A 13948-nucleotide genomic window follows, 5' to 3' on the forward strand; every position below is an offset into this window, starting at 1 on the left:
ATATATATATATATATATATATATATATATATATATATATGCAGAGGTAGGGATTCTCTGTGACGTAGTGCATTTAAGGTAGTGCATCTAAAAAAGTTACCAACACCCACGGATTCTACACAAACCCCACACAATTCCTCTTTGAGCATCTTACATGTCTCCAATGCTCCACATTTCCATTGGGACACATATGTGTGTTAGTGCTAGTGCTGGCCCCTAGTCTCTGTGAAAAGCATGTTTATCCTGCATTAATCGCTTTCCTCTGCTTTAACCCACCATTTAATGCTGTTGTCTATCCTATTAATGTGTCAATCGCTTCAAAATCCTCCAATAACATAATCCTTCCTGCACGATTCTGATGAGGGGTATAAACATAGAATTAGGAATTAGAATATAAAATGGACATGAACCTTCTTATGACGGTCCAGAGGTCAGCAATGTTAGTCAGGGAGTTGGTCAACCATGGCTTTGCCAGTGCTGTGATAAGATATTGTGTAAAACAATGAATGCAAAGAATTTATCTACACTGTATGTGTTTTAGCTAGCCAGACAATTTTAGAGGAATAATTCCATAATTTTTTAAAAATTAACTGCCAATATGCCAACATTCCGTTCAAGTGATCAAATCAAATCAAGTTTTATTTGTCACATACACATGGTTAGCAGATGTTAATGCGAGTGTAGTGAAATGCTTGTGCTTCTAGTTCCGACAATGCAGTAATAACCAACAAGTAATCTAACTAACAATTCCAAAACTACTGTCTTATACACAGTGTAAGGGGATAAAGAATATGTACATAAGGATATATGAATGAGTGATGGTACAGGGCAGCATACAGTAGATGGTATCGAGTACAGTATATACATATGAGATGAGTATGTAGACAAAGTAAACAAAGTGGCATAGTTAAAGTGGCTAGTGATACATGTATTACATAAGGATGCAGTCGATGATATAGAGTACAGTATATACGTATGCATATGAGATGAATAATGTAGGGTAAGTAACATTATATAAGGTAGCATTGTTTAAAGTGGCTAGTGATATATTTACATCATTTCCCATCAATTCCCATTATTAAAGTGGCTGGAGTTGGGTCAGTGTCAATGTCAGTGTGTTGGCAGCAGCCACTCAATGTTAGTGGTGGCTGTTTAACAGTCTGATGGCCTTGAGATAGAAGCTGTTTTTCAGTCTCTCGGTCCCAGCTTTGATGCACCTGTACTGACCTCGCCTTCTGGATGATAGCGGGGTGAAGAGGCAGTGGCTTGGGTGGTTGATGTCCTTGATGATCTTTATGGCCTTCCTGTAACATCGGGTGGTGTAGGTGTCCTGGAGGGCAGGTAGTTTGCCCCCGGTGATGCGTTGTGCAGACCTCACTACCCTCTGGAGAGCCTTACGGTTGAGGGCGGAGCAGTTGCCGTACCAGGCGGTGATACAGCCCGCCAGGATGCTCTCGATTGTGCATCTGTAGAAGTTTGTGAGTGCTTTTGGTGACAAGCCGAATTTCTTCAGCCTCCTGAGGTTGAAGAGGCGCTGCTGCGCCTTCTTCACCACGCTGTCTGTGTGAGTGGACCAATTCAGTTTGTCTGTGATGTGTATGCCGAGGAACTTAAAACTTGCTACCCTCTCCACTACTGTTCCATCGATGTGGATAGGGGGGTGTTCCCTCTGCTGTTTCCTGAAGTCCACAATCATCTCCTTAGTTTTGTTGACGTTGAGTGTGAGGTTATTTTCCTGACACCACACTCCGAGGGCCCTCACCTCCTCCCTGTAGGCCGTCTCGTCGTTGTTGGTAATCAAGCCTACCACTGTTGTGTCGTCCGCAAACTTGATGATTGAGTTGGAGGCGTGCGTGGCCACGCAGTCGTGGGTGAACAGGGAGTACAGGAGAGGGCTCAGAACGCACCCTTGTGGGGCCCCGTGTTGAGGATCAGCGGGGAGGAGATGTTGTTGCCTACCCTCACCACCTGGGGGCGGCCCGTCAGGAAGTCCAGTACCCAGTTGCACAGGGCGGTGTCGAGACCCAGGGTCTCGAGCTTGATGACGAGCTTGGAGGGTACTATGGTGTTGAATGCCGAGCTGTAGTCGATGAACAGCATTCTCACATAGGTATTCCTCTTGTCCAGATGGGTTAGGGCAGTGTGCAGTGTGGTTGAGATTGCATCGTCTGTGGACCTATTTGGGCGGTAAGCAAATTGGAGTGGGTCTAGGGTGTCAGGTAGGGTGGAGGTGACATGGTCCTTGACTAGTCTCTCAAAGCACTTCATGATGACGGAAGTGAGTGCTACGGGCGGTAGTCGTTTAGCTCAGTTACCTTAGCTTTCTTGGGAACAGGAACAATGGTGGCCCTCTTGAAGCATGTGGGAACAGCAGACTGGTATAGGGATTGATCGAATATGTCCGTAAACACACCGGCCAGCTGGTCTGCGCATGCTCTGAGGGCGCGGCTGGGGATGCCGTCTGGGCCTGCAGCCTTGCGAGGGTTAACACGTTTAAATGTCTTACTCACCTCGGCTGCAGTGAAGGAGAGACCGCATGTTTTCGTTGCAGGCCGTGTCAGTGGCACTGTATTGTCCTCAAAGCGGGCAAAAAGTTATTTAGTCTGCCTGGGAGCAAGACATCCTGGTCCGTGACTGGGCTGGGTTTCTTCTTGTAGTCCGTGATTGACTGTAGACCCTGCCACATGCCTCTTGTGTCTGAGCCGTTGAATTGAGATTCTACTTTGTCTCTGTACTGACGCTTAGCTTGTTTGATAGCCTTGCGGAGGGAATAGCTGCACTGTTTGTATTCGGTCATGTTACCAGACACCTTGCCCTGATTAAAAGCAGTGGTTCGTGCTTTCAGTTTCACGCGAATGCTGCCATCAATCCACGGTTTCTGGTTAGGGAATGTTTTTATCGTTGCTATGGGAACGACATCTTCAACACACGTTCTAATGAACTCGCACACTGAATCAGCGTATTCGTCAATATTGTTATCTGACGCAATACGAAACATGTCCCAGTCCACGTGATGGAAGCAGTCTTGGAGTGTGGAGTCAGCTTGGTCGGACCAGCGTTGGACAGGCCTCAGCGTGGGAGCCTCTTGTTTAAGTTTCTGTCTGTAGGCAGGGATCAACAAAATGGAGTCGTGGTCAGTCAATCCACAGCCATAGCCTGGCTCAAATCAGTTGAAGACTGAGTTTAGAAAGGTTTAAATGCAACAAGTACTGATATTGTATCATATAATAACACTCAAAGCTTTCCAAGAAAACAACATCTGAGACATTCATGGTCTGTTTACGTATATTTTAGAGGCTATTTATGCAGAAAAACCTGTATAAACTCTATTTATAATTATATGACAGTATTTTAGATTGACTATAATTCCATTACACCATTTCTGATACATCACATGCCTTTCTTTTATTTTCCTACATAATTAAAAGCAGGAAATGCATCACCTATGAAGCTGCTGACATTCATTCCAATTAGACTGGTTTTGAATTTCTCCCTGACCAAGATTGCTGTAATTTTGGCCTCATTACGGAACTTTGAGGGTTCATGACATAGCCCCTCTAGTAATATAATAAGATCTCTCTGGGTATAAATATATTGAGCAAAAATATAAACACAACATGTAAAGTGAGCTGAAATTAAAGTTCCCATAGATTTTCCATACACACAAAAAGCCTATTTCTCTCAATTTATTTGCACAAATTTGTATAAATCCCTGTTAGTGAGTATTTCTCATTTTCCATGATAATACATCCACTTGACAGGTGTGGCATATCAAAAAGCTGATTAAACAGCATGATCATTAGACACACAAGGTGCACACCTTGTGCCGGGGACAGTAAAAGGCCACTCTAAAATATGAAGTTTTGTCACACAGCACAATACCACAGATGTTTCAAGTTTTGAAGGAGTGCACAATTCATATGCTGACTGCAGGAATACCCCCAGAGCTGTTTCCAGAGAATTTCATTTTCATTCATTTTAGAGAATTTGGCAGTATGTCCAACCAGCCTCACAACTGCAGACCAAGTGCAACCACACCAGCCCAGGACCTCCACAGTTCTGCATACTCACGAGACCCATTGAGCATGTTTGTGATGCTCTGGATTGATGTGTACGGCAGCGTGTCCCAGTTCCCATCAATATCCAGCCCTTACACAGGCCACAATCAACAGCCTGATCAATTCTATGCGAAGGGAATGTGTCGCCTAATGAATTTATTTCAATTGACTGATAACTCAGTAAAATCTTTCAAATTGTTGCATATTGCCTTTATATTTTTGTTTTTTTGTTCAGTGTACATGGGGATGGGGAGACAGGGTTTGAGTTACCATGAAGACACTGATTAATTAAAGATGAACTCAAGCCACTTCAATAGTTTTGTTGAGAAGGGGATAATGAGGGAGGGGTGGGGGGAACAGGGGCGGGAGAGAGAGAGAGCTCAAAATTACAGCTTAACTGGTTTTATACTGTCTTACTCAGATGTCTTACAACATGGATCCACAGTCAGCAGGAGATAAACTCCCTTTTAATCTGTTAATTTAGATAAGATGCAATTTTTCATCTAAATAAATGTGGATAAACACATCCTTTTTCTTAGGATAAAACACAGGACAACTATGACAAAGTTCCGGAGTGATGTAATCATAACACCCAAGGTATTGCATCTGGTCTTGACTGTCTCGTCTCATGCCTGTCTCCCTGAAATCTTTACAATATTAAATGATGAGGAAATACTGCCCTCTAACGTTAAGGACCTAAAGGTGGCTGTAGAAATATTAAATTTACCGCTAGGTGGCGTCTCTTGACAGCCCTTTGAAAATTCCTCTATCCAATCTACAGTAAACGGAAATGACTTGCATGGAATGGGAGTTACAGCTTCCGTTGTCTGAGGGCGTTTTTTCAAGTTTAGCACCAGAGATTATTTGGGTGGTGGCTGCTTGTTTCACAAATTTAGAATTCCACCAAGTTATTGTTGAGGACACCGATTTTAAGGAATTATACTAATTTCCAAACTATCGTAACTTTGGCCCTCTAATCGAGGCTTCAAACCTTGTTTTTCCCCGTTGGGATAACTAACGAGTGGTTTACCAGCTAACCGATAAACTCAAATTTTAGCTAGCTAGCTGAGAGAGGCGTCAGATGCAGGCCATCAAGTGTGTTGTAGTGGGGGACGGGTAAGTTTAACCTACATTTGTCTAGTTAGCTATGTTTATAACATGTCTTACAATATAAGTTATGATGTAGAATATAAATTATAATATCAACATTGTTTCTAGTGGCCCTTAGTTTGCTTGTTACTTTGCTAGCTAACTGGTGACAACTGTTGTCACAGTTTCCAGCTTGCTAACGACACATTCGTCTGTAAACTTGTGGCATGGTGTAATTTAGTTTAGCTAGCGTAATTGCTACCTACTGCTAACTGTTCAGCATTCTCGTTTGCTGTTTATGGTTACGCAGCTATATGCACTATTTTCTCAGACAGGGATATGCAAAAAAATACATTTCCAATTCACACATCCGTATCAATACGCACCCACCATATTATCATTAGCTATTAAATTGTGCTTAGCAAGCTAGCAATCCTTTAGGGTGGGTTGCCCAAACATGGTTTAAATGAATCTTAGATTAGACCTCATTTAGATTTTTTATATCTAGGTTTATAGCTAGCAACTTTGCCTAATTTCAGTTTGTGACAAAACAAGCAAGTATAGTGTAGAGAATAATTGTACCATATTAACAGCTGTGAATATATATTTTACATAACCAGAAATTCTGTATTTTCAGCTGGTTGAAGCTGGTGAACAAAACAAAGTGAAAGACAAATGTTATTTAAGAATGGGCAGCATACAAATAGTGCACACAGAACATATTTTTAGACTTGCTTACAATGAGAATGACATCTATAACTCACATCTATGTACATTTGGTCAGATCGCCCAAAAGGTTACATACTGCAACTAACTTTTTGGGAGACCTGACCAAATGTACATAGTAGATATGTGAGTTGTACATCTGTCATTTGCACGGTTTGCCAATATATCCTCCAAACACCGGCTTCTTGGGCATTATCACTTAATTAAATAACTAAACTATGATTAGTGACACGTGTCATAATACATTCAACATAGCAATATGTTCTAATTTTATTCATATGGAAACAAAATTTAACTAGGATTAATTTAAGCCTACTGAGTGGCGCAGTGGTCTAAGGCACTGCATCGCTGTGCCATTAGAGATTCTGGGTTCGAGTCCAAGTTCTTTTGCCAGCTGGCCGCGACCCGGAGACCCATGGGGCGGCGCACAATTGGCCCAGTGTCGTCCGGGTTAGGGGAGGGTTTGTCCACCAGGGATGTCCTTGTCCCATCGTGCACTAGCGGCTACTGTGGCAGGCCGGGCACGCTGACACGGTCGCCAGGTGTTACTGTTTCCCTCGACACACAGGTGCGGCTGACTTCCGGGTTAAGTGGGCATTGTGTCAAGAAGCAGTACGGCTTTGTTGGGTTGTTTCGGAGGACGCGCGGCTCTCTGCCTTCGCCTATCCCGAGTCCATACGGGAGTTTTAGTGACGAGACAAGACTGTAACAGCCAATTGGATAACAAAAAATTGTGGGGAAATAGGGAATCATTTAAAACTACGTTTCAAGTTTGGTGCAACAAGATTTATAGATAAACCTTGATTTAACCCAGTTTAACAGTATCCATGATGGTGCAACCCAACCTAAATGTCTGCATGTTCTTATTGAGCTACACCACCCAATCTTATTTAGGACATTGTGATTGGGACTCAAATGTGTCATTCTGCAGACATTTTTCAGTTTAACTCATTGTCTTAAGTTTGCCAGTTACACCCCATTCAAGTTCTCCTTTCAGTTTTGAAATTGACAAAAACAAAACTGAAGCCAGGTGGCTTATTTCTCCTCTTCATTCCTCCATCTCTTTATGCTTCTCTCCTCCAGAGCTGTGGGTAAAACATGCCTGCTCATCAGCTACACCACCAACGCGTTCCCCGGGGAATACATCCCCACAGTGTAAGTACACTCCCTCTATCCCCCCACTCCCTCATCGTAGCAGGTGCCCCACACGAGAAACATAGAATGCCAACATTAACATTCAGACCTGTTATATTTTATAGTCAGATGTGGGGGGTTTTCTCCTGATGATCAGGAAATTCTATATTTGGCCTGTCGAATCATTGAAATTAACTCGTTGCCTTTATTTCTTGGTGGTGTGCTGATCACATCCATTGATGTCAATGTGGTGTATCTCTCTCTAGCTTTGACAACTACTCTGCCAATGTGATGGTAGATGGGAAACCAGTGAATCTGGGTCTATGGGATACAGCAGGACAGGAAGACTACGACAGACTCAGACCACTGTCCTATCCACAGACGGTAAAACAACAGGATAAATGTACTGTGTCCTCTAGGTCACTAGTGTCAGCAATGAAGACAGTCAAGCGACTTTACTGCGTCTCAAAGTATCAAACACATTTTCAGACGTTTCTATGGGTACAGCCAAACAACGGAAGTGATGGGATTCGACTTTCGCTTTACTTCCTTACTGCAGTGTGCCAGTTCGCCGGTTGCAAACTTGGTGCGGTAAATTATTTGGAGTCAATTTATAGAGCATAAAAGTAAAGTAAACAAGTTTAATTTTGTATTTATTTCCTCAAAGTTCGCTAACGTTAGCTAGACCTACTAGTTGTACTGTTGTGATAACGTTAGTTGTGTCAGAGTTAAGGGCCATCCACTAAGCCAATAACGATAAACTATAGGCTACATAACTATAAAACCTTGGTGAGCATCCACACTAGGGGAAGGTTTATCGTTCTACAGTCCTACAGATGTCAATCAACTGATCAACACATCGTGCTGCCTATTAAAAAAAGGTAACTCGACCATTCAGTAATTTCAGGGTGTGTTCATTGTCATGGTGACAACTGCAAATAATACCTCAATGTACATGTAGGCCTAATAAAAAATAATATAGTAACTCATATTTGAAATGTAGCAATTCATCAACAAACGCTGTTGAGCCTACATATTTTTTACAGTATGTCATTGGCATGTTCCTCAAGTAGTTTGCAAGTGATTTATGATTTTCTAATGGTTGTCAATTCCTTTCGGTGGTCTTTTTCACTGTGCTCATCTGTCTGTCCTATGCAACTATTTGCATGCGTCAGTGTAACAATGTTATCATAACTGGCCGAATGTGACCACTCCAACGCGCTTTCTCACCTCAACTGTAGGCCTGTTTTACGTTCAGCAATTGAATGTTGTAGGCTGTTAAGCCTAGTATAAAAAAAATATCAAGATAAATATTTTATAGCTTTTTTCCTGTGATTTTACGAGCTAAGGAATGGCTATCGTGGAGAGGCTTGCGTAGCCTATAGCCTAAACAGCTGGAAAAGAGAGGCTAGTGATGTCTGATGTGTAGCTGAAGTAAGAAGCTAGATATTAGCTAAATATTAGGGCTGTAGGCTAAATAATAACCAGTCAAAGTGCAAGAAAAATAAGTTAACAGATTATGAAATGTCAGATCTGTGGGTTCCTCCAGGCTACGCTCTGTTCCCCGCGAATGCAAAGCTCCACTATTGATTAGGGCTACATTTTTAGACAAGACAATTATTCTACCTGTGCTACAACAGTGCAATGAGGAATTCATTTTTGTTACCATGTCAGTACACAATTGTCTATAAGGCTGTAAACTACAGTGATATAGGCTAGTTTGAATAAACGCTCAAACGTCCTGTTTTGTTTCATGCTGAAATAACTGCATCAGTTGGGGTACATTCTCAACAATTTAGAATGGCTAGAAAGGTACATTAGCAGGCGACTCATATGGTGTATTTTGGCAGGATGTAGCCTATCGGTGTTAAGATGGGCCTACAAGGAAAATATGGGCTTCTCCTTTCCCACTCCCTGTGTGTTTTTAATGCTGTAGCTTATTTTACATTCAGCGAGCAAGTGTGCATCTCTCTTCCAATAGACTATTTTCTTTACTAATAGCCTAAGCTCAATGTTAGGCTTCATACTGCAGTGAATATATCCAGTCAATTTACGCAGTGAAAGAAAACATAGTTATCAGAAATGGAAATCATAGGTAGCCTACACTATGCGGTCCCGAGGCTGAGCTCCCAGTCCCCGGGCACGCAGCTCGAAAAGCTACTCTATGGATTCTGTTTTTTTAGGGACTAGAAATGTATCCAACCTAGGCTACAACAATGTAATTAATAATTTCCTTGTTTTCAAGTGAGTATAAAACTCTAGACTGCAAATTGCTGTGAATTGCCATTATTTCAATAATCGCTCAAAAGCCTGGCGTTTTTCATGCATATTAATTTCGAAAAATAACTGCATCTAGCCTGCCTTATTGGGCAATCATTTGGGTTATGGGTCTTTTCTCTGCAGTTTAGCCTACAAGGTCCAGGCACATTAGCAGGTCAGTAATATGGTGTATTTTGTCAGGATGTATTGGCTAACAGAAACGTGCTAATGCAGGGATTTCTAGTGGCGCGCATATGGATTATCATAATAGGTGAGCACAGAGGAAGTTGTTTTAAAATTGCTGTCAGCTCTGCATAAAGAATCAATCCCTACAACATTGTGAATAATATAACAAGATAATCAGGGCGTTAGGGAAAGGCGTATTGAGCGTTTCTTATGGCTCAGAGGTCTGTATGAGGAGGAGAGTACAGCCTGCTTTCCACAGTACTAAAACAATGTCTGGAGCAGACATTAAGGAAGTGAAAGAGTGCTCTGTTTGCCCCACATTCTGGGCTCTGACTCCTCCCGGCAATTGAGTGTTCAGGGAAACTTTGTCCTCCTAGATAACAGTAAAGTTGTATCGCAGTGAATTGAGGATGTTCATGAACTCTGTTGTCTGTGTCATGTATGTTTTTTTTTTTTGTACCATTCATAGCTACAATTTATGGAGATTAATATTTTGTAAGTGTCAATTTTTCATGTTTGATCTTGTAATGCTGTACTCGTATGATCAAATAAATAATGCTGGTTGTTTCCTCCCCAACAGGATGTGTTTTTGATCTGTTTCTCTCTCGTGAGTCCTGCCTCCTTTGAAAACGTCCGTGCCAAGGTGAGTCATAGTCTCCGCTTTGTTTCTGTTTAGTTTTTCTGTTAAATATTAAGTTATCTTGAAAATAAAAGAGAGCCGCACACTCTAGGAGCTCAGATGCAAAAATGTAATTACCAACGTTTCGACAGCCAAGCTGTCTTCGTCAGGGTATAATCACAAACACTGCGGGATGACTCGTTTATATAGTGTCAAAAGACACAGGTGTCTGTAATCATGGCCGAGTGGCCTAATATCATTGGTTAATTATCAAATATTAAAATGTCATACAAAGAACAGCATAAAACAACAAATGGATAGCATACGATCATAGATTAATTTGACTACACAAGCTTACAAACAATTACAATGGCAAAGTCACAATAATCACAAGAATGGCTTCAGATCAAAGTCTACGTTGAGACCGAAGGGCGCAAGGGTCTTTAAGTTAAAGATCGAGGCAGCCTCTCGTTTTAACAATAAATTATCAAGGTCACGCCCTCTCCGAGGGAGGGTGACATGTTCGATGCCAATATAACGCAGAGACGAAATCGAGTGGCCTGCCTCCAAGAAGTGGGCCGCAACTGGATAAGTAAAGTTTGGTGCTACAATGCTCTGAGATACGTACTTTTAATTTGCGCTTTGTTTTACCTATATCATTTTTACCACAAGGACAAGTTATAAGATAAATAACTGCCTTAGTGGAGCACGTAATAATACCTTTGATTGGGATCGATTTCTCTGTTTGTGGGTGTTTGAAGGATCTACATTTATAAGTGCCATTGCATTGAGCACAGCCATTACATTTGTAATTTCCATCCAGTAGGGGCGCAAATAGACGTTGTTCAGGAATATCTTGGGGTGGTAAATCAGAGTGTATCAATTGGTCTCTGAGATTTCTGCCCCGCGAGAATACGACCAAGGGAAGGTCCGAAAACACATTACCGAGACTACCATCGGATTTTAGGATGTGCCAATGTTTGAACAATCCCTTAATTTGTTCAGAGCACTTTGAATAGCGGGTAGTTAGAACACAAGAATGCGTCTTTTTGCGAGACTGACCTTGAAAAGGGTCATGTTTTGTTTTGAATTTTCTCAAAGGCAATATTAATCTGATCATTCTTGTAGCCCCTCTCCTTGAACTTTCTTTGCGTCTCGGCCATATTTCGGATTTGTTTTTTGCAAATTCTTTTGATTCGACAGAATTGGCTGTCGGGCAAACTATTTTTCAAGGGAAGTGGGTGACAACTATCAGCCCTCAACAAACTGTTACGATCAGTAGGCTTCCTGTAAAGATCAGTGTATAGAACATTATCTTCACACAAGATCAGAAGATCAAGAAAACTGATTTGACGTGTGTCAGATTGCATTAAATCTCAGATGCTCAGAACAGGAGTTAAGGAAAGCATAAAATGCCTGGAGCTGTATTAAGTTATCAACATGGTCATTGCTTGACAGGGTGGACTTTATCCACATTCTCAAAACAACTGATGTACTTGATAGATAGGCGTCTAGTCTACAGTAACATCCTGATCCTATCCTGACTGTCTTGGCCCTGTCCTCCATAGTGGTACCCAGAGGTGAGACACCACTGCCCCAACACCCCAATCATCCTGGTGGGCACCAAGCTGGATCTGAGAGATGACAAGGACACCATCGAGAAGCTGAAGGAGAAGAAACTCACCCCCATTACCTACCCCCAGGGTCTGGCCATGGCAAAAGAGATTGGTTAGTATACTAATAGTACTTTAGTGTCCTGTCCAGGGGGTGTACTTGTACATCAAGCTGCATCACGCTACAAAAACAACAGATAACAAATAACAGATATGAGCTGTTCTGGCTCGGACAAGGCTTACTTCTTAGTAATACTTGAGGGCCCAGTATCCCGGACGTAGAGCGAACTTTTTACTGGACAACACAGCAAGGTCCATGGAGTTTCTCCATAGCTTCATTTGCAACCGGATGGGATAGTCTTAGCTATTATTCAATTCAGGATTTTAATGAATGAAATCCCTGTTTGCTGTGATGTTGAATGCCGGCCTGTCTCCCCTCTACAGGAGCAGTAAAGTACCTGGAATGCTCAGCCTTGACACAGCGTGGCCTTAAGACAGTGTTTGACGAAGCCATCCGGGCGGTCTTGTGTCCCCGCCCGTCAAGAAGAGGAAGAGAAAGTGTTCACTACTCTAAACGCCGCAGACAGGAAGTAGGAAGTCACACTGCAGTCTGAGCTCACCTATTGGTTGGGGGGAGGAAGAAGAGGGTGGGGGAGTGTCTTAAGAGGGAAGATTCTACAGATGTCATTTTTTTTCTCTCTCGGATTGTAATTAGTACATAGTACTTAAATATGATTTTTATTATACAAATCCTAGAATTAGAGCTTTGTGAAATTCCTGCTGCCTTCTAAAAAATAATAACTTTTTTTTAATGTTCTTGGAAGATACTAATTGCTCTTCAATTTCAGTCTCTTTCCACTCTTCTCGAGTCCATATAGTTTGTTTACAGACTTCAATTGTGTATAATTGAGGTGTTGCCAAAATTCCTACCGCATATAACGGTCATCACTTTCTTGTAGCTCCATGTACACTAAATGTAATGATTTCTTCTTGTTTTTTTCTTTTGTACCATATGTGCGACCATAATTAGCAAAATCTTAAAATATCCTTTAAATGGTTCAAGAGAAATTGAAGTAAACTCTTTAAAAAAAAAAAAAAAAGTGTTGTAGTAGTGTCTTCTATGTTCTATAATCATACTCTATGTAGATCAAGTAAATTTAGATCAATTGTTTCTCGTCAGGTAGATTTTATCTATCCATCAAATACATCGTCAAAATAACTGTCAATAATGGATAATAGCGATCACTTTATACCTAGGTGGATTAAATGCTTATTAGATCAATCTAAATATCAACTTACAGTACTTGCCCCTTGATCTGATAAAATAGTATTTAATTTTTTTTTTTTATCTATACAGATGCACCTGAACAGGTGAATAGGAGAACCTGTTAGAAAGTGGATGGAGAATGGTTCTTTATCAGACCAATTTAGATGGATCCCTCTTGTTGGATTAAACAACGGTTTCACAAACTGTGTTTTCTGTACATAAACACAAAATACATCCGTTGTACGAGTATTGTCAGTAATGGAACTGTACTGTGTAGTCTGCCAGATTTACACTCCAAACACCTGCGTGTGTCAACCTTTTTGTTATAGGCCTTCTTTGTTATAAGGTAGAATTCATCCTCATTCCCTTTAAGAACGTATTCTGTCAGCAGATGCCATCTATCCAGTCCTTTACAGAAGGTCTAGTTCTTGTGTGAAGAATCTGGACTTTGTTTGCTACTCGAAACAACATAGTTGTGAACTCATTTTAACATTAAGCTTTATCATCACTAACATCATGATGCTATGTAAATATTACTGTGTTGTTTTGTCATCAGAGCTGCCTATTACTAGTCTGGGTACCAGTCTTTCTAGCTAACATTCCACTCCTTGCCACTCCTTTCATTTGGCCAATGGCAGGAATGTAATAGCTGAACAGGGACTACATCCAGGCTAACCTATTACTGTATCACTAAAAACTGAGCAATTTAAAATAATTCAGAAGTTGTAACTGACCATGTCTTTGTCTTATTGTAGCTTCTAATTGCTGTATTTAAAATATACAGTAGTTCACCTACCAGTGAATTTTCAAAGTACTCTTTTTAATTTGAACTGAGTGAGGCTGTTCTGAGCTATTACCAGTGTTAACAGCACAATGAAAGAAATTATACCTGATTTGTCTTTGGCTAAATGTGGTTTTATTTTGACAATAGTAGTTTAATCTGCTTATTTTTTTTATTTTTTAAAGCCAATAAATTCATTTAAAATCTCTGCCTGTC

General features: G+C 41.1%; 1 protein-coding gene across 1 annotated transcript; it reads left to right on the top strand.

The window, feature by feature from the left end:
• Nucleotides 1-4873: 4873 nt before the first annotated feature.
• LOC115144254 (ras-related C3 botulinum toxin substrate 1) lies at nucleotides 4874-13940 on the top strand. The gene is given in 7 exon segments (XM_029685148.2): nucleotides 4874-5174; nucleotides 6957-7028; nucleotides 7274-7391; nucleotides 10033-10095; nucleotides 11640-11799; nucleotides 12129-12209; nucleotides 12212-13940. Coding segments are annotated over 7 exon segments (576 nt in total). The 5' UTR covers nucleotides 4874-5139; the 3' UTR covers nucleotides 12259-13940.
• The last annotated feature ends 8 nt before the right edge of the window (nucleotides 13941-13948 follow it).

Source organism: Oncorhynchus nerka, linkage group LG16 (assembly GCF_034236695.1).
Source record: "Oncorhynchus nerka isolate Pitt River linkage group LG16, Oner_Uvic_2.0, whole genome shotgun sequence".
Classification (NCBI taxonomy): Eukaryota; Metazoa; Chordata; class Actinopteri; order Salmoniformes; family Salmonidae; genus Oncorhynchus; species Oncorhynchus nerka.